The sequence below is a fragment of the Phaethon aethereus genome (genome assembly GCF_964289735.1).
Source record: "Phaethon aethereus genome assembly, chromosome: 4".
NCBI classification, from domain to species: Eukaryota; Metazoa; Chordata; class Aves; order Phaethontiformes; family Phaethontidae; genus Phaethon; species Phaethon aethereus.
In genome coordinates this window covers 77762138-77784316 of record NC_138578.1, presented here as the reverse complement: position 1 = coordinate 77784316, position 22179 = coordinate 77762138, and the positions used below count along the sequence as shown (strand labels likewise).

The 22179-nt window shown below is 39.8% G+C and overlaps 1 protein-coding gene across 6 annotated transcripts in view; it reads right to left on the bottom strand.

Annotated features, from left to right (window-relative positions):
- Positions 1-22179, bottom strand: part of CTBP1 (C-terminal binding protein 1) — a gene marked incomplete at both ends in the record, with an annotated part of 196199 nt that overhangs the window by 41594 nt on the left and 132426 nt on the right. For all 6 annotated transcript variants that reach the window (XM_081999169.1, XM_081999170.1, XM_081999171.1 and 3 more), the window contains one exon: positions 1447-1601. In XM_081999169.1, the coding sequence (XP_081855295.1) occupies positions 1447-1601 (155 nt within the window). The remainder of the gene's footprint in view (positions 1-1446; positions 1602-22179) is intronic.

The window sequence follows — 22179 nt, the reverse complement described above, 5'->3', positions numbered from 1 at the left end:
ATGGAATACAGAAAGAGAGATTTATTCACTTGATAACAGAAGGGAAGTTAATATTCATATTATTTGCAAGTAGTTGGCTTTGTAAGAAAGTAATCAAAGAAAAGATTACATCTTTCATCATATACAGAGACTTTAAAATGTTTAACAACGTTTACTTTTCATGTTCTTGTAATAGGTAGCAAACAATTAAACCAGTTATGAATTCAAAATAGTGAAAAGCTTCTGCAAACCTGTCACAAACCCAAGAGCTGCTACAATTAGCGCAGGCCAAGTCTAACAAAGCATCCATAGAGAAACAAGAACACTGGTGCAATTTGGTTCAGTTGACAACTCCTTAACACCCGAAATGCCGCTCAGCAGCACGCACGCACAACAGCCAACACCACCCAGGCACTTACCCAACAAGCCTTTAAGCTAATACTTGGATCTGTACTTGTCTGTCAGGGATCTTTGCTGGAGAAGAAGAAAATAAACTCCCTTGGAAGGGCCCCCTGATTGCCCTCCTTCGCTGTCATATTTATTACATTTTTGCCTCCATCGAAGCTGTCAGGCCTGGTTTGATCCTTTATCAGGTGAAGGAGTCTTTGGCATTCCAGGCTTACTCTGCTAGCCAAAAACTTCACCAAAATTAATTCTACCTCTCCAGAAATACGGATGTGAAAAGGTTCTACTGCTGTCTAGACAGCAGCAAGGATCTGGGGCAGACACGAGGCCTTCTCGCTGAAAGAAGTCTCTGAAGAGGAAAATGGAGGTGTACGGGCCAGCTGGCTCCCTTGGCTATCATCACAAAAAATGGGTATCCCTCTAAGAAAATGAGAAAACCTTTGACAACGTTAAGAACCACTACTTGTTTTATCGCTTCCAAACCACCAGGAAGGATGGGAACTTCTGGAATAACACACAAATAGAATACATTTTTAAATCATTTTTCTAAATAAATGTTGGGTTAGCATTTGTTTTGAAACTCTTCTGCAGTGTCATTCTCAGTGCATGAGGACTTCTTACCCAATTTGCACAATTCCTTGGCTAAACAGAGAAAGCTCTTTACACAGCCAATCCAATGCTGAGATTTGGCTTTACAGCTGAAGGCTGAGCAACAGTGTTTCCAAGCAGCATTTCAAAATATCATGTAATAATAATTAGAAATAGAATTTTCCCAGAGGTTACTCTCTCCATGAATCCAATTCTGTAGATAAGCACATGGACAACATCCAGCCAAAGATATACCGCACAAAAGCATACATCAACACAGACATTTTGATCCTTGTTTCATCATCATGTTTCATTACTTACTGGAAACTATCAGTAACTCACTCAGGTAACCAACCATTAACAAAAATGCAACTGCTGAACACATTGTCATAGATAACACAACACTGTATCTGTTCATAATCACGAAAATATTCGCATTTTCTGAAACACTTTAATTATACCTCTAAATATTACCTTTTCGTGAATTTCTTGTGTAGACTGAGCATCACAAAATGCCACTGTGGCTACATCCTTAAGAATAGGCATTTCTACTGTACAATCCCTGCCATCCAGCAACGCTACCAAAGGGCGTGGGTGCATGGGCCCATTCATGATCGGAGGTCGAATGCCTATGAAGAAACAGAGAAGACTTGTTATTCAAGCCGTCCAAATGGAGTAATAGGTTACAGCTAGTCTGTTTACTCTGATGGCAGAAAAAGATTTCAAGGACTGAAGCTAGTAAAACAGGAACAAGTTTACAGTCAGCAACCAACCAAACACAGAAGGCCTAAGAAAAAATGCCATGAGGCTCAGGAGGCCAAACAATAGAAGATGGATAAAACCACTAAGGGAATAGTATATGAGACATCCTTACTGCACTATTAAGAAGTGTCGGTGCAATCTCATCCAAGGGTTATGTTTTGATTGGATTCCACACCTTTGTGAGCTCTAGACAGTGAGAAATATCTTGTCCAGGCTTGTAAGACTGTAGCTTATGGAATATCATAAGCAACTCAGTGAGGATTTGAATACTCAATTTACATATATGATGATGTTCTGCTGAGACTAAAATTTAACTGAAAAAAGCCTACAACAGCAAAATTTTTAATGTACTGAAGATCCAATGTCCAAGTGTACAGGCTAATTGCTGATCTATGTAGGTCTGCTTAGACTTAAGCATTTTACAAAACAATTCTGTATAGCTTAATCCACCATTGAAAACTCTTAGAAAATAGGAACAAAATGTCCCTTCCTAAAACACCACCACACTTGGAACATATCTCAGGGAAGGAAAATCAGTTGAAAGTGCAGCCTTTGTATATATCCTCTTTATGGAATCTTAAAATTAAAAGTAATCCTTATAACAAGATATTTAGAGAGCATCTTTTTAACAGTATAGATGCTACAAATATACGAAAGTACTCAGGGGTATAGTATTAAGCCATTACATTTACACAAAAGTAGTTAAGCGTGGGTGGAAAAGAAAGGGACTTCCTGAAGAGATAAGGAAAAGCAAAAACAAGAATAAAGTACATGACATTTTTCCTCTTTTAAAATAAGTAGTTTTAAACACTGCAAAGTGAAGGAGGCTACATATTTCTCTTATGTAAATTTCAACATATTTTTATTGCTTGATAACACGTTAGTCCAACATTAATGCAAAAGACTAACATTCCCCAGCTACCTACTCCAAGAAATCCCTGCATCTTATGTCCCAACCTGTGTCAAAAAGCAAGCCCTGGAAAGACTGTCATCTGCATTTCAAGTGGATGGAAAATTAGTAGAATCCCAGCTGTACAAGATACCTGGTGAAGAAAAACAGCTGCTGGGAAGAGAGACTTTCACAAGCCAACAGAAGCAGCAATTGCTTCCCCGCTGGGACCAGGCTCAGGTCTGGGGCTGAAGGAGCATAGGCAAGGGGACTGTTACCCTTGGAGTCTCAGCTGTCCAGCCCGCGCCCATAAACTTCATGTCCAGCCACCTCAGGATGACGGACCAGCCCTACTGCAATCTGGCGTTTAAGTTCTTTACCTATGCAAACAGGTTTTATACTCAAAGATGACTGAACAAGAGTCTCTGGAACTTTTCCCGTATGCACACAGTTTCAGCTAGCGCCCTACCTGCAAAACTGCAGCTGGCTCTGATGTAAACGTAACGGCACGACGCTTTATATCGCTTGCTGTTCAGCGGCAAACAGCAAAGGGATCTTTCGGACTCAAGGCAGAAGGACAACAGAGCCTCACCAACCCTTCTGTGTTTCTGGTTGCTGCAGTACGTTTGGTTCTTTTCTGTTCTAGCCCCGGCAATTCCCAACAACCGATTATGCCAATGGACTGCAACTGCGGTACCGTCACTGTAGCAGATGGGAATTCAGCTGTGAAAACTATTCACCAGCGAAGTATAATACCCATTAAAACTATTCTCTGTTGTAAATCCATCAATTCCTCACCTCTACCGCAATAGACATGCTTAGAAATAATGCACACATTCTTTCAGTAAACTAGTGTTTAATACCCAGCCACCAAAATGAAATGGAAGTCTTTTTAATATAATTTTTAAAAATTGTGCATTTTGCTAACTTACTGTTGTTACCTGTTTGAACCAGAAATGGCCACATAACCTTCACACAGTCATTTTTAGTAAATAAACCACACACTAATAATGCAGTACAGGACACAAACACTACAATGTAAATGCTACATAGTTATCCAGACAATAATTACTAGCCTTTAACGGGAACTTAATTATAAAGCCCCACATTAAATTTACTTAGAAACACCCTAAAATAAAGTACGCTACAGACTTGTTCATGGTTCTTTCAAAATAGTGTATGTAATAGCATTAACAAAATGCAATTATGTTTTGAAACAAATGTAAAAAAGACATTGCAAGTCCATTCGTACTGAATGCAGTAACTGTGCTCATTTTACAACTGAAATGTTATGGTCATTGTCTTAATTGTCAGTCCAGCAATGACAAGTCTGAATCCTAGCTAAAATGCAATTAAAAGAAGAAAACAGAACTTTGATACTAAAATTGTTGAAGATGAATGAGGGAAAATATGGCACAGGTGATTCCCTCAGAGCTACTACTAAAGCACCTCTGTCAAGAGAAGAGCACATACAATCCAAACAGGTAACAGAAGATGAGATTAAAAACATGTCACTTAAGAATCACTTCTCTGACTAGAGTTCACAGAATCACTAGGTTGGAAAGGACTTTCAAGATCATCAAGTCCAACAAGTTATCTCAGAAAATCATGAAACACAGTATCACAACACACAACCCTTTGAAATAATGATTCTCTAAAATACATAAAGGTGTCGTCTGGTTTCCTCCTCATGCCAGTGTATCTATCAATTTCAACCACGTCACTTGGGTCTGACGTTGGTGCTGTGACATGCCAGAACGAGCGCCAACGCGTAGAAATGAAAGTCAGAAAAACAACTAAAAGGATAAACCCTCCCCAAGAGAACCTCAGACTTTAATAGTCCTCAGAACTCAAATATACCCCATGACCTTGACCACCAAAACTCTACAAACCTTTGCTTGCCAAAATCCTTTCTGAACTTCAGCATAGGCTTCCTGTTGCACAGTCTTTCTGCCTAAATACCATATCACTGAATCGCAGACAATAACTCTGCACTTAAGTAAACTTACAGTAACTTAATCACAGTGGCAGTCACTATTTAAAGTTTACATTTGGAAAGACAGTTTCACTATGAATCAGAACCCTTTGAACAAAAAACTTCTTCCACCGTTCAGATACGTTCTGTCCCCTCCTTATCTAGAAATGTCATCCTGCACCATGTGTTTGTCTTTGCGGCAGACCCTTGCAGTGGCCGGATAAAGCAATGCGTATTTAAGAGCAGTATTTTCCATGCCTGCATTAACAGTAAATCATGCAATTCTGGGCCAGAGAGGAATAAATGTAAACTGGTCAAAAGTGACATTCAACACCAAAGATGTGAAACTAATTAAAAAAAAAAAAAATTTCACTTAGCTGATTTAAGTATATGGTATAGCATTTCACATAACACAGGTAACAAAAATTATACCATCCACCCCCACATCCTAGAACCTTTGTTAAGGGAAAACAATCTCAGTTTATCCTAACTTGAGACTTTCAGGAACCCCTACCAACCTGACATTTCTTAATCTGAGCTTGATTTCCAGGGTCATGAATTCGATTTCTCAATGCTTTACAATCTTCAGTATTCTGAGGCAAAATAGCCGCCTGTCATTCGATCCTCATTTCCATGTCTTTAATTTTTCTTGCAGCCTCCTGTAATCTTGAACCAAAGCTTTTAAACTTCTTATCCACTGCAACCTCTGTAGCCTGGATGGTGTTCAAATTTTTACTAAAAATTAAACACAAACAATACATTAAAACAACATTAAGGGTCTGAGTTGTGTTCACAGAAGCCAGGAAACTCAAAGTTAAAGCTTCTCACTGCATCTGTACCCTTCCCCCTTCCACTGCTGGCTTTCCACCACACCTGCTGTGCTGCCACCGTCCATTAACATAGCAGGGAAACCAGTGGACTGTTAAGACACAGGCGGCACCTTGCGCAGGACAGCAGGTGTATTTGCAAACAGACGTACCTGGAACAGTCGGCACCACTCATGCGGCAAACGTTTTGCCCAGGTGAGCAGGGATCTGAGGATGGAGCGTGATCTCCAATACCACCCGTGCTGGAGAGCCAGGCGCGCCAGCGAGTACCGGAGATGGAGTGAGAAGCCTTAACTCTGAACTTGCTGGTTTTGTTGAGTATAAGTCAGGCCCTTAAGGTTATCTAAATGTATTTAAATAAAAAACAAAGCTTCCCTGACAGCTGTAATCCAGCTATTAGTTTGGGTTTTTTTCCCCCCAACATGGAAATAATCTGATGGTGAAGCTCGAGCCCCAGTAACAGCTACTATGCCAGTGACTGCTGGAATTTTTCTAAAATAATACCAGGTATAAATGTGCACAGACAGAGCAGTTGTCTCTATGTAGTAGCTATTCAGCATGCAGCTAACAGAAGAGTGCCTTTTCAGAGCTGCAGTTTGGACTAGCTGCTCTTTGAAAAAAAAGTCTCAAAACCTTATTCTAGTCCAGCTTTCATGGAAAAAAAAAAAAATCTTAGAAATTTAAAAAGCAGCTTTCAGCTGCAGAACTGACAGGAGGCCAGCCTCATGCATAAACACTTCAAGTGACTGTGGCCTCTCACAAACCAGAGGATTAATGAACTTGTCACCCAGCTTTGTAACCAAAACTGGAGAGGACGGCTCATGAATTACCTCCACACCTCTGGCAGCATGGGCACTTACAAATTATCAGACCCACCTTAGCACGACATGTATTTTTTTAAACTTGAAAGAAAAAAAAAAACCTACCTAAGCGGGATAGCTTCCCCTCCCCGCTCCCAAATCCTACCTGCACCTCCTGTCGCTCCCGCAATAAAGGTGCACCCTTGTGTGCCACGCTCCAAGGGGCAGCACTGAAGCCAACACCATTCTACATGCTCACAACTGGAGGATAAGAAAGCTCGCCCTGACATACGCTAGGCTGTTATAATGTATTTTAAACCTTCCCTAAAACAACCTTTTACATTAGGAACTGACAATAACTAACATGATCATATTGCACAAATAATAGAGATCTGAAAGTAGGCTGTGACTATTTGCTGACATTAGAAAACATACTAAATGGCAACAAGGTAAGCTATTTAAGATTAATGATTAACACCGTCATTTTCACATTTTTCTGCTGCTGATTAGTACATCATCATTAGGATCACCAATGTCTCTCAAATAAGGCATACAGGTTAAAAGTAAAGGACATTGTCAGATTTGTAGGCCCAAAACTTGACCTACCTTTCATTTTCTTAAATCTGTTTGCAAAGTCCATGTAATTCTTTAAATGTGTTTTTCTTTTTTCAAAACAAATGCTTCAATTCTTTTTTCTGAAAAATACATCAATGCCAAAAAGCACAACACTTATCAGTAACCCTATAATGACAAACCAATATGCACACGAAATGGAGGACAGCCTGGCAAAGGAGAGTTTTCATTTTCACATTTCTGGGGATTCTTACAAGTACGAAGATTAAACAAGCAGGAAAACTCCCCTGACAATGTCCCTTTAAAAGAATTTATCCTACAAAGTTCCCTTTATGCACTGTAAAGCATCAAAGTGATTTAAGTTTTTAACAAAACGCAAACTACTGAAAAATCGAATCAGTATTTACAAAAACAAGACCTGAAAAGGACAGGTTGGACATTCAACTGATTTACAATCTCGCACATGTAACATGAGACTAATCCCGTTTGGCGTTTACCTTTATTTTATATTCTTACCTAGGCTGCAAATACAGTCAGAGCCATCATTTATTTACCATAAGCCCTCAAAAAAGTTTACTTTTTTAAATAGATGCTAATATTAATTCAAGTAAAGAATGAGTTGTCGAAACAAAAAAAAATATCCCACTCATAACATGAACACAGAAGCTGTTATGAATTACATTTGCCAATATGCATTATTAAAATTCCTAGAAATGCCATACTTTAAAAACATGTTTTAAGGTTCCTGACACATCACGCATTTTTGAATTTCAGACTTTGTTTTGGGAGCCTCATTGTTTTGCACCGTGACCTCAAGCAACATTTAGATTCAAGGTAGAGCAAAACTCTAAAAGCAGTCAAGCAGAAATAAACTTTAAAGTACAATGCAGGTACATGGATCAGTAAAATGGATGCAAAAAAAGAGTGCTACCAGCCTTCAAATTTTTTATATTCAGCATATTTAGATGCTGAATATGCAACAAAAATCTCCTGATACCAACAGAATTAGAGCCAACACCACCTTGAGTATGAGTGGGATGCAACCTCCCATGATTTGGGATGTGGGATGGGGGAGGGCAAAGGGAAGACTATTTTTAAGTAAAGAACACCAACAAGGGGCACATACAAAAAGGTGACGGCTACTCTTAAAAGCCTGAATTACTTAACAGATTAAATTTAATTTTATTATTTTCTCATTTAATGTTTCCAACTATGCTTCCTAAGATTTTAGGAACCTGCTTCAAGTCTTACTGAAATTAACAGGAACAATCCTAAATAGATTTTCAAAGGAATAAGATGTGGACTTCATGTTATACCTACAAGAAAAAAGTAAGCTTAAGCTTCACTTACAGCGTATGTAGAGTCTCTGTTGAACGCTACAGGGCTCAGAGGTTAATGCTAAGCACACTGAGACCCTACTGGAAGAGCATAGCTGATGAATACCGTTGCCCTCTATGCTTTTTATTTACCCAAATTCAGTAAAAACAAGTCATCTTCCTTCTTTTCTTTTTAATTTGCAAGAGACCAAGAAAAATAAAAGTGGTTTCCGGCGCTCTGTTGACCCAGTGATGTGCGGAGCAGTCACACCCACTTATATCCTCTTGCTAATTGTGAAGACTGAAATACACCCAGCCGCTCTCTGGGACATTCACAGCCCACTCCCTTACACAAAACATTCAGCCAACACCACTAGTATGTAATTACCACCCTGGTCCATAGACTTCCCTGGTACTTTGATTTATGCACACATCACATCATTATTTTGCCACCGGTGAGAAATGAATGTGGATACCCAAGCAATTCCTGCAGCGTACAATACGAAGGCCTCAACATTGAGTATTTTGAGACGACTATCTTACTTTATTCTCCCTTTTGGTACAATCAAAAGAAAATAAGCCAATGATTTCTATTTAGAAAATCCCACATTTCCCTGCCTGGAACCTGAAAGTGACAATTCCATGTTACTTCTCCATATTCACACAGCAAGTAAACTTGCCATTCTCAGATACTAGTCTGATAACTGCGAGGAACTGGGTTTCCGTTGTGTTTTTAACTAGTGATCCCTAACCAGTCTTTTTTACAGATCTACTAATTCTGCTGTTATCGGTCTAACATCTGTCAGTACGCACACAAAATCCTAAATGCCTGTCAGGGTACAAAACATGAAGGTGCCACAAGGCACATTTTGAAAGCCTATGATCAGAAATAAAGTTCTGTTAAGGGAAAACAAAATCATCTGGCAACATTTTCTATTACTTCAAACATCCATGTGAAAACTGGAAGTATTTCACAGCTGTCAAAAAATTACTCAAATTACATATTCAGAGCATGCTATAACGATATACCTAATCTTAACAAGTACTTTTCAAAATAAGACTGAAAACAATATGAATCACACCTATTTAACATCAAACAAGCAGTTACAGCATAATGCACTACTGTAAAATGTTTTAATTGTCCACCACCATTTAGAAAGCAAACCAAATAACAACATTCAGTAACAACTACATCAAGAACTGAACCGAGAAAGTGTTAAGTATCAGCAATAAAACATACACAAAAAGCACTGCAGAAGCGCTGTTTTCAAGCGACAGATCCACAAAAGCTAACTCCAGACAAAGGCAAAACGTTTTAAAGGAGTGAGCTTTCCCTGGATCTGCAGCTTTTCAGTGCCTGTACACAGTAAATATCCCTCACTCTGTTTCAAGTATTTTTAGCTTTCGTAAGTAAAGCAAGGGTGGGGGGAAGCCAGCAGTGGCAGAGCTGATGCCCTAGCTGAGGGCACTCCCACTGATCCCAGCTTCAGAGAAATTCTGGCTAAGGCTGCCAACTTCCGTACCCATCCCAGGAGTCTTAGGGTGACAGCGGAATGCCCCTGCCCGCGCAACGCCGCAGCGAAAGCCACGCGCTGCTCGGTGACCAACAGGAATCACTGCAGCAAAGCTCAGGACAGCACCTACAAATTAAGAAGCAAAGAACTTGAGAACAATGACGCTCCAGCAGCCACGTTTCCCAAAAGCAACTACGGACAGCGATTTCCCAGTTACTGATGGGGCGGTACCTCTGAAATACAGAGCTGAACGCATGGATCTATCTGCATCAAAAACGCTCCCACAATGCATCGTACGCGGGGTATACATTCAGGGTATACATCTGCTGTCATCTCCTCCCAGTACAGCGACCGTGGAGCAGGCTGATAATGGCACCTGGGGGGAGGGAACCCACCTTAAAACACCCAAACTCCACTTTAAAATTACAACTGAGCTTATATTTCAGCCCATAAACTTTATAGGTTGGTGGGTGTGACTTAAAAAAAAAAAAAAAGCCAGAGAACTTCTGACAGGAACTGGAAAAACAATCTGCTTCAACAATTGTAATAGGGAGCAGAATGATTAACTTCCCAAGCCATTCCAGTAACAATACAGACCATGCCAAGACTTACTAAAACACTTTCCACAGAAGAAGCAGTCCTAGAGATTTTGAGGACAATACTTGGGATACAGAACACAAGCCTAGAAGGGGTTGGTGAAACAGGGCTGTGCTGCCATAGGACGTGAAAAACATCAGTAGCCCTCACCCTCGCTCTTTTACCCATGTATTCAACATAAGGGAGCATGCAAGCATTGCTTTTTCTTTTTTAAACCATGTTGTCAGAAAAAGCATCTTGGTCATGAATTTCCTAAGAGCTGGACTGCCACGTAACGGTAATTTAAAATTAAATGCACTCAGGTAACTACTTGCGATTTGCCTGTAAAAATATTAGGCATTTGAACTACGAAGGAATAAAGATAAAAATAACAGAATTTTCTCTCCTCCAAAAATGTTTCTCCTACAGCAAGTTATCTTATTCCAGCAGGTTTTTGGGGAGTTTTTTGTTTTGTTCTGAACCACTGCCCGAGCTCTAAGTAGGCTTTGGGAAAAAATACCACTTTTTAGCATTGTCAATATAACTGCTTATCAGAGCATTAATTTCCCATTATGGAAAGGACACTGCCGATGATTTGTTACAGAATATAATTTCTGAACACAACCTGTCCTAATGGCTACTCTCCATGCTTCTTTGCTCATATTTTAGATGTTGTACAGGATGCTGTCTCAGAGAAAGAAACCCAATAACCCGAGTGGAGCCAAACATCAAAGGCTGCCTTTATTCTGATCCCAAACACTGAAAGCAATTTCTCTAACAGCACACCTGTACTTTGACCTAAGAACGTTAAACTATTACCTGGGGCACTCCTTATTTTCTTTATCAAAAAGTCTGAAGATAAGCAAGTGTGGGGCCTTGAATAATCAAATTAGTTTCACAAGGTTTAGGGGTTTTTTTGAGGTCAGCAGAACACACTCAAATGACACTAAAAATAACAGTACAAAAGTATTTTACATGTTGAACACTGACCTCTCCATTTTCTTTGTGACTTCTTCACTTTTTTTTATTTTGGGAAAGCACGTAATGTGATTCACCACCTTCTCAGCTGAGCATCACTGTGCTATGTGTGTCAGCAATCCTTATAGTGGAAAAAAAACGTAAATACTGTGACTCTTGGTTAGGGGTGGGAAGAAGGGAGGAGAGCTAGAATCCTACTCCAAGATATACAGCTAGAATACTTTTAAAAAAAATCAAATAAACGTGTGTGTGTGTGTATATATATATATAGCCCAGACTTTTAAGACCAGCATAATTAAAAAAGGTCCATTCAACACAGTATTAAGGTTTCTAGTAAACAAGGATAATAAACTGCCTCTCGAGTTACACTCCATTATTTTCTTCTGAACACCAAAGCAACTCAGACAAACACTGAACTGGTGCAAAAGGCTCCTTAAAGCTCTTTTTTTCTCTCTCCCTTTTCAGCTCCTCCCACAGCCACTGACCTCTGCTGTTCTCTGTCAATATTAACAAAATGGTTGATGATGATTACAGACTAAAGAACAGTTTTGTCGTAAAAATAAGAAAATGGGAAAGTCTGGGGCATACTGAAATCAAAGTCCTGTACCTCCCATCCAGGGTCCTCTGCAGCCGAACCAAGCCTGAATAAATAGGATTTTCTGAAAAGATGTTAATTTTGAAGGTAAGCAAACAGGATGTATAAAAATGACAAGCTCACTCAGAACAGGCCAGTAACAACAGTCAACGTGCCAAGTAAAACAGGCAGTTTAAGGCAAAAGCTGGGTTTATATTATCATGTTACATTTAATCATAATATAATAAAAGCGTATGATGTAAGAGAGCTGTTCTACTGAGCTTTTCTTCAAGTAGAGTTTTGAGTTTCAATTACAAAGGCTCTGGTCCCAATATCACAGTTAAAGCTGTACTGAAAAACATGGTTAAAATTGGGAGTTATTCCCATGACTTGATGAGAGAAGCAAAATATTTCTTCCCACACATACCACATACTAAAGGGGTTTAGGAGAAGATTTTTGAACGCTTTGTTTCCACTGAACTGGTGAAAAGTCAGAACAGTTTAAAAATGATGCATATTTGCATTTTTTCACTAGGCTTTATAATGTTTCTTTTAGTCTCTGTAGTTTAACCATTTTCAACCAGAAAAGGGTCTATTCACACGCATAAAAATGCTTTGCCTGCAGATAAAGGCTTCAAATTATAAATTTTTCAGGGCACAAGTCAAGTTCTCTCTCTGTAAATTGCATAAAAGATTTATCAGTGCTAAAAACATCAGTTGCAAGAAAGTATTATAAAAGGAGTTATTGAGTCCATTATTAAGAGTTACAAAATCTTAAGGCAAAAGGGTATCCCTCATTCTTTATACAGGTGAGATTTCTTAACAGGTTCTCTCTCTAACTGTATATCCTCAGTTTGATCAAGCACTGTTATTTTGGAAAATTAATTCACTGTTACATTTCCCATTAAATGAAGTTGTCAGTTTGGAGTTTTATTCTAGCCCTTTCCGTGTATGCTTTATCTTAAAAAAAACCCACAACTTATTACAGCTCCTGTGTCCCCCAGTCTGCAGGCAGAGACCTTTACAAAATCTGCCCACGGCACATACGTGCGTCACACAAATGTCATCCCCCCCCTCGCAGTGACAGCCTCAGACTTCTGCAGCATTACAGTTTGTGAAAAATGGACAGTTACAAAAAATGGACCCCAGAAACTTCCTGTCAAAACAAAATGTAGATTGACAACAGATTGAGAAGCAATTCTAATGGCAATGAGACCAATGTATTAGGTGCAATAAAGAATTTCCAAAACAAGAAACCTTACTCTACATTTTTTCTGCATTTTCTGAAGCTAGAAACAGGAGGGATGTCAGCAGTGTGATAAACAGCAGTAGCGTTGTATTTCTAAAAGCAGTCAGAGTAGACACTCAAGTGACCTGGAATTTTATCATCCAAAGCTAATCCAAGGACAACCGACTTCATGCAAGTACACTCAAAGCGTATCTTGAAATGCGTTTTGGTTAGAAAATGGACACAGCGTAGAGAAAGATACTGGAAAGCAAGTCTAACTGCTTCCTGCTGGCTGCGATTTCTGAAAAAATGGGAGGGAATGACAGCTTAGTGCTTGGCCAGTACAAGACAGCAGCTATTAGATAACTCCCAGAAACCAAGACAACATTCTGGAAAACAGCCATAATGCTATGTGAGAACATGATTCTATAACTTTATAAAGCTAATCTTTGTTCTTGAGATCAAGAAACAACAGAGCAACAGGTCTTCGTAACAGATTAATTTTCCCTATTTACTGTATGTAAAGCAAACCAAATTAGCACAGGAGTATCACTGCAAGTGTAAAAAAAAAAAAATAGGAGTTACTACTTCTGCTCCCTAAATTTGGTTACTATCACTCTTTTTTTGCTTATTAGGTACTTTGATAGCACAGCTGTTATTTCAGAGAAAATTCTCTCTTACAGTATTTTCTTCGGATCAATCATTTCATTTCTTCTGCCCCTCCTGGGTCAGGACTGTCATCCCACGTATAAAAGACAGAAAAGAAACAAGTGCTGAGAACAGCTGATGAAATCTGGAAAACAACTCTCTGTAGTGAAAACTGTACATCCATGAGTAGCTCAGGTGAGGGTCATTTATTAGGTCAGCACCATCAACCAGATCAAAATAAGGTACATACAAACAGTGAATAAGCCGGTGCTGGTCAGAGAGATAAACGCTTTAAGAGGCAACTCAGCCTTCTTATATTTTTTTTTTTAAAGTAATTAATTAGCACTATTTCTTATTAAGTCTACATTACCACAATACACTGTGAAATGTGACCCTCGGGAGCTTTTCTAAGTTGCTACTCAAAGTCAAGAACATTGATAGCAACCAAGCTCCCCACTATATTTTCATCACAAATCTGCTTTCCAAGTTTTGAATGCCAGTGACTATATAAGATTACCTTGCAGCAAGTTGCAACGTATCAACTTCTAACAAAATACCATTAAGACACTTTTTATTGCATTACCATGCAGACAACTTTCTTGTTTTCTAACTCCATACAACGCTTACTACAATTTCACAGAAGCCAAATGCTTTGCAAAATGGAGTTACTGAAAACTGCACAGCTAATAAATGTTTTACTAATTTTTTTCCTGTAAGTATGTAAAATTCTAGTGACACTCTGACACCTAAGTTTTGATAAGATTTCTTTTCATACTTGCTCTATAGAATCATAGAACAGTTTGGGTTGGAAGGGACCTTCAAAGGCCACCTAGTCCAACCCTCCTGCAATAAGCAGGGACATCTCCAACTAGATCAAGTTGCTCAGAGCCCCATCCAGCCTGACCTGGGATGTTCGCACAGATGGGGCATCTACCACCTCTCTGGGCAACCTGGGACAGGGTTTTACCACCCTCATTGGGAAACATTTCTTTCTTAGATCTAGTCTAAATCCACCCTCTTTTAGTTTAAAACCATTACCCTGTTGTCCTATCACAACAGGACCTGCTAAGAAGTCTGTCCCAGTCTTTGTTACAAGCCCCCTTTAAGCCCTGGCAGCTGCAGTAAGGTCTCCCCAGCACCTTCTCCAGGCTGAGCCCCCCCACCTCTCCCAGCCTGTCCTCCCAGCAGAGCTGTTCCAGCCCTCGGAGCGTTGCTGGGGCCTCCTCTGGCCCCGCTCCAACAGGTCCATGTCTCTCCTGTGCTGAGGGCTCCAGAGCTGGACGCAGCACTGCAGAGGGGTCTCCCCAGAGCGGAGCAGAGGGGCAGAATCCTCTCCCTGGCCCTGCTGGCCACGCAGCTTTGGGTGCAGCTCAGGACACGGTTGGCCTCCTCGGTTGTGAGCACACATGGTCGGCTCATGTCCAGCTTTTCATCCCCCAGTACCCCAAAGTCCTTCCCAGCAGGGCTGCTCTCAGTCCCTTCACCCCCCAGCCTGTTCTGATACCAGGGGTTGCCCCGACCCAGGTGCAGGACCCTACACTTGGCCTTGATGAACCTCCTGAAGTTCACACAGGCCCATTCTGTGAGCTTGTCCAGGCCCCTCTGGATGGCATCCCATCCCTCAGGTGTTGTCAACCACACCACTCAGCTTGGGTGCATCTGCAAACTTGCTGAGGGTGCACTCGATCCCACTGCCTATGTCATTGATGAAGATCCTAAAGAGTACTGCTCCCAATACGGACCCCTGAGGGACATCACTTGTCACCAACCTCCATCTGGACATTGAGCCGTTGACCATTGCTCTCTAGATGCGGCCATTCAACCCATATAGGTACTTTCCAGAACCCTTAGATAAAATACTCAACTTAAGCAGGACTACATATTTCTTAAAGCACGTCAACTACTTCATGTAAAGATAGTTAAAGTTTTATTTAAAGTTTTATGTAAAAAATATTTAAAAGGACAACACGATTAGTAGCTTAATTCTCTGGGAGGTCTGGCAAGCACCCACAGAATAATACGGGATAGCCTCCCAACAGAAGAGAAGCCTGTTATTTCAGTGAGTACTGCACCCAATCTCCGGATAAATGAACTCAAGAAAGACGCGCTCTTCCAGTGCTGGGGGGGGCGGATCATGCAACAGCAAGTCCACTTAACTTACTCTGTCCTGAATTTTGGAGGCATCTTACCACAAAACTATACAACGCAACTGGCAAGTGCTGCGTGAACTCACGTTTACCATTGGTCAGAACTAAGGAGCTGCAAGTGCTGCAGGACACCAACTATGGACAACAGTCTGGTTAAAGAATTAGAAATATGTAGAAAGAAACTATGCTGATTACTAAAAATTTAGTTCCAGAGAAAACGTGAAAGAAGAGATCAATCTAAGCCAGAAAAGTTACAATTCGGTATGGGGATTAAGTCAATTAATAGTGGGCTTTTTTTCCCCCCCAACATGGTTCTCACTGCTGCCCTTCCTGGACCTGGAATGCTGTTAGGCACCTCAGGGAAGGATGGGGAGGGGAAAAAAAAAAAAAAAAAAAAAAAGTAGTTTACAACAGCCACAGAAGTCCATCCCATCTCCAATTACTCTGACAAGTACACCGAGATGATAAAAGGGTGGGACCCACTTAGTTTTCACTCTTCTCTGTTAACAGACTCATTTGTTTATGAGAGAATGGAGGGGAAGGGAGGGGGAAGAAGGGAGAAATGGTTTTACTCTGTGCGTATGATGAGGTACTGTCACACAGGAAGCTGCACAGCCTAACTTCTTTTCACAGCTGCATCACAGTTAGTAAAAATCTGATCTGTAAACTTCTGAAAGCAAGACAAAAAGCCCTCATCTTCTGTACTAAACTCTCTTTCTTAACCTCCGAGAAAACCACTTGCAAGTAACTACCAGAAGGCTGTGAACAGTTTCAGTAGAAGGGTTTGGTATGAAGCAAACTATTTCTTTTTCCAACTGAAGTTATTTAAAGAAAATATTAAATGTAAAAACATGGCGTTTACACCTATAGGGCTTTGTTTGTTTTCTGATTTTTTTTTTAAACTGTCCAGAGGGAATGAGCCATATGGTTACTGAGTAATACCATGAAATTCATAAAATAGGACTGGTGGCATGAGCAATGTATTCCTAATCTGCAGATCTGTAGTTCTTTCATTGAAATTTGTCAAATCCTGCATAGAGTTATGCTTTTTAAATTGAACCGCATGTACTTTAACTTAGAGAATAAAGAAAAAGCAGTACAGCAATACATTGAAGTAGGCCAGATGAATTGATTGTTTATTAAATATGCAAAACAGTCATAAGCAGTATCAACTGAATTTGTTTCACATGCTCCTTATGAAATGGTCAGTGAAACAAAGTGTTTGAAGTCTGGAAGGGGATCGAGAAGTATTAGCCGAAGTAAATTAACTAAAATCTTATTTTTATTCTGCATATTCAATCTGTATAAAGCTCTTCGGACAACAGTCTGCAGTTATTAGGCACTAGAATGCGATTAAATCTCATCCTGAAGAACTTGAAAGCAACTACACTGAAAGCAGACAGTCTGGTCCTGCTTATAGGCAGGCCTTAAATTAGGTATTTAGTTACCTGTATTTAAAATAGTATGTATTCAGATACCATTTCAAATTTCTATAAATGTGAACAAACACTAATAGTCTAACTATTCTTCAAGATGAAGACATGTGATAGTGCTACTTGCTTTTCCTCCGAGCAGCAGTTGCAGCAGCATACCATCATGTCACCGTGAACACTGGTGCAGTAATTATAAAAAAGTCTACAAGTTCACTTTTGCAACTATTGAGGTAGTTCAGAAACTGCAAACTCCACTAAAGTCTCAAAATATCAGTGGAAGGATTCCCTCACTTTCGTCAGTATTGATCAAAGCAAACCTCTAACCTTTTTCAAGTGAAATTCAGAAAACCCCTACAAGAAAACAGGGCTCTCTTGAACTAAAAAAAGGAAGGATAACATCAATAAGTACCTTAATAAAAAAGAAATTGTGGTGTGACTTTGCATTACTGAGAAGTGTTACATGCTTTCTGGGCTTAAAACTAGGATTTGGTGTTAGGTTTTGTTTCACTGATTCTGTTGTATAAAAATTATTCTTATACTCAAAGTACTGTCTTAATACAGAGTACATGATGCAGCAGAGTATTTTTTTTCTTCTGTAAAAATAGAGTACATTTTTCCCTCTAAGACAGAAGATAATTTACGTTGCATCGGAAAGCATGCAAGTATTAATGATGGGGAATGATGAACAACATAAATGGTTTCCATTTTCACATTCAAAAACAAGTACCTGCAAATTAATGCTAAAAGCAACTGGCCTACAAAGCAGACATGTTTCCATGCCAACTGATCACAGAAATACATATAATTCAATAAAAAATGAATAATCTACCAAACAAGAAAATAAAAAGAAAGCAGAAGTGCTGGAAATCAAGATCCTGACCATGCCCAACTATTTTACATGAATAGCAAAGAACACAACAAAGGATGCAATTTAAGACATGAATGGTATACAGCTCATGGCACTTCATCATTACAATACTTCTAAAAGCTGTCATTTCCAGTCAACAAGAAAAACAGGATACATAACACCTCTGTTAAGAAGGAGGGAACACTCATACAACAGTAGCAATTCTTATGGTGGTTTCACAGTTGGTAGACAGGAAAGCACAAGTTACTATTCAGTGCCCATCTTTCATTAGGATTTTATTTTTTATTATTACCTAAGAAGGTCTTGCTTTGTTCCTTATTCATACTGAGTTGTACTGGGGTTCTGCAGTCAGTCAGCAGAGCTGCTTGCAGAGTAAGGCAGTCCGCTATTTCAGTGTTACTTGGCAAATTAAGTGCATTAGGAATGAGCAGATATGTATCTGCATGCAAGTGGCTCACATAACGATGTGCACATACATATCTGATGTAATTAAAATTTTGGATGTGTATGAACAACTTCAGCTTCACAGCTGACAAAGAGATGCTACCACTTTCTGCAGTACAGCAAAAAAAAGTTTGAGGTTCATACATAGAATCATGAAATATATGGTCCACAGGGGTATGTATTTGTACGTGGGAAAAACAGACGTATTTTAAGCAGGGAAGCTTACAAATATTAAATAGAAAAGAATGCTCCAGATCTAAATATAGCCAGTTCCAAGATACTGACATTTACATGCAATAAAACCAGCAGTTTGAGTATGTGTTCTTTAAAACCTAGAGAAATAAACAACCTCCAACTAAAAGGTCCATAAAACCTGTGTTCTCAAGGAATACAAACTGAAGACAGGACAATAAATTTCTGTTTCTTAATATGTCTTTATTTTATGACGTAAGCAAGTGCTTTTCTTCCTATTCAGTTCTTGAAAACATACCAAAAGTCATTAGTGGTTCAAAATGGATGAAAAATTATGGCTACAGAACTGGAAGATGAAAATTCCACCACTAATGCATTGTAGTGCATTTGAATTTTACTGTTTTGCTGCATTTTGCATGAATACAGAGCAGAAAATTACTTGTACCCATCCTACTGACTTCATATTTACGTCAACATATGGATTACAAGACAATAGGCCTACACACTGCATGGAAAACTGCAAAGTTTACATAAATGATTTTTAGGTTCAGTTACTAGCTTCAATCTGCGTAGGGACCTCAGCGGATGGAAGGGAGTAATTATATGGCCACGTCCCAACCTATCTGGATGGCATGAAAGGTTTCACCAGACTTTCTTCTGCTGTCAATTCAGAGTTCACTAAGAATTGAATTTTTGGATTTGCCAGTTGCTTGCTGCCCTTTTAAACAAGCATCGATAATAAAAAAATATGCATTTCCTACAAAAAGCTTTGCCATTTAAAGCAAAAAGAAAAATTCTGGTAGAAAAGACCCAAGCTGAAAAGCTCTTAAGTCAGTAAGGTGACTTTTTAGCAACAACAGCGTTTATACCACAGCCCAAGAAAACTGCAGAGTAAACATTTAGCACCTCTGAAATCCTTTATGTTTCTGACTACCTTACCCCAACCGTAACCTAAGGTTGGCCACAGCTACCTGACCCAGCATTACTGCAGTTTTTGTAGAAGCTGAAAAATGATAATTAATCTGGGTGGCAAGACCACAATTTCTGCAGAGTTCTTCATGTATAAACTATTACTTTGAGGCAGTACACACTAAATTCCTGTTTGTGATCCTAAAAAATAAAAAAATCTACACATACACTGAAGACACACTGAATATTCCTAACTGATAAAACTCCATATGCAGAGTTATGCACTTTGCCATGACCTCTGTGGTATGTAAACTGTTCAGCAACTCTGAAACTACAAAAATATGAATTGCAACAGGGAAAAAAAAAATCTTACTTAATACATTCCTATCAATCTTTAGTACTATAAAAATTACCCCTACTCAAAACAGCAGCAGCAACTGAAAGCCAGCAGCCAGCCAGAGAGCAGACGGTGCCTGCACACCCGGCTCCATGCTTCCCTGACAATTTATTCCTGGTATGGTTTGGAAGGACCAGGGGTGGCAAAGCTGAGTAAGATGAAAGGTCGGTTCAGCTTCTCAGACCTCCACCTCTTTTCACCTATTGTCAAAGAGACTCTACTGTTGTACAAACACCTTTTCTGCTGTTTGAAAGCTTCTGAAAGTTAAGTTTTGTACGAGCTACATCGTTTCACTACTGTGCATGAAGTCGTCCGCAGAATGCATCGATTTTTCACACTGCACTGCCTCAGGCAAGATCCTAAATGGTAACAGAGCAGAGGCCTCCATGTTATTTAAATATAAACAGAAGAACAATAATGAAATAAAAAAAATAAATCGTTGTCAACAGAGTAACAACTGCAAGGGCAAACAGCAACAATTTCACATTCAGCAACACTTCTCCCATAGCCTTGGCCAGCAGAGCCTGTTTATATAAATGAAAGAAAGAATGCTGCCCTGAACTTGCCCATTATCCTACAGAAAAGGTATTGTGGGAATGTTAACTTTCACCTGGCTGACTTCCAGATGCTGGCAGGAAAAAAACGCCCTTTTAAAATTTTAGGCAACTGAAGTATACTCCACATTTTTCACATTTTCCAATTATTCCAAGTTATGTGTAAGCTAACATAGGCCTTGAAGTAAATCCATCTAAAATGGACATAATAAGATGATCGACTACTCTGCAGAAGAGCAAATCAAGAGGTCTCATGTCCAAACCAAACAGCCAGCACTGTATTTCACAAACCATGACAGCTTTTGAAAGAGCCAACACATTTCTAGAGTAGCAGAAATGTTTGCAATGTCCGTAAAAGCACGTACTGGACAATGCAAGGAGGAACTAAAAAAAGCGCCGTCCCAATTTCAGCAACGCAGCCCGACGCTGCGATGCAGACCTGGCACCATGTGACGAAGATGTCCTTCGAAGCCTGCGTTCCATCATACAACTAACGAGAGAAATGCACCTCGCTGTGCATCCAGTACCTGAACGGGCCCCAGGACTGCAGCTGCAACGCAGCGGGGTGCCAGGCACAGCAACTGTGGGGACTGAAGGAGAACCCAAAACAAAACTGGCAAAAAATCCCCTTTCTGTTTTAAACGGAAGGCATTTTTCTTGCTCTTTTCCATCTGGCACTTCAAGTAGATGTCTTTACTTAACAGTAGTCTTGATAGTCATACAATGTGCAAATTCAAACTGAAAGAAATTATCCCTTGCTTCTTCTCTTCAAAGTTCAACTGTTAAGTAAAAATAGCTCGCAATCATGTCTCCGCTCCAAGCCTTCCTATCTCAGCAGGAGCAGGAGTACTCAGTGCTAGTGTAACATCCCCATATTTCAACGCACAGCCCACGGAGCTGCAGCCTCATCACTTACCAGTATTTTGCTGGTCTGTTTGCATGCACGTCCTCTCAAGCTAATTGGTGAAATACAACTTCCCAATTCAAATAAACAGGAGGGTATTTTTGCTCTTTAAAGAGGAAGAGCTTTAATGCTGGAAAGTACATTTTTAATGTGAAAAAAAGTAAGCCCTTCCATCACGCCACTGTGTTCAGTCAAGCCACGGGTTGTCTTTTTATTAAGAGCATTTACCTTACTTCAGTTCACAACTGAAAGCACACTACCTCCCAAACCACTTCCCTGTGATAAAACAAGACACAAACAAGACCTACCAAGCACCTACTCAAAGTATCATTAACAACAGACTCCTACTCTAATTTGCTGCTGTTTCCAACAGATCCCAGAATGCTTTCCCACATAACCTCACCATCACTACCTACACTGAATACATGGTGGGACAAAGCACACAAGTCAATTATCCCAGGTCACTCTTGAGACTACTTGCAAGTGTGAGAAGACCACCAAGACCAACTGGGGCATTCCACCACCACTTACCACATTAGCTACCACTGCTGTGTCTGCTTCCCTCTCTTTTCCAATCCTCCTGTCAATAATTTGCCCTGAAAGTCAGCTACCCTGCACTTCATCTTACTTCAGTACTTAGACCTAAGCATTTTAGTAATGAGAAACTTCTTGTATAACAAACAAAACAAAAAAAACCAA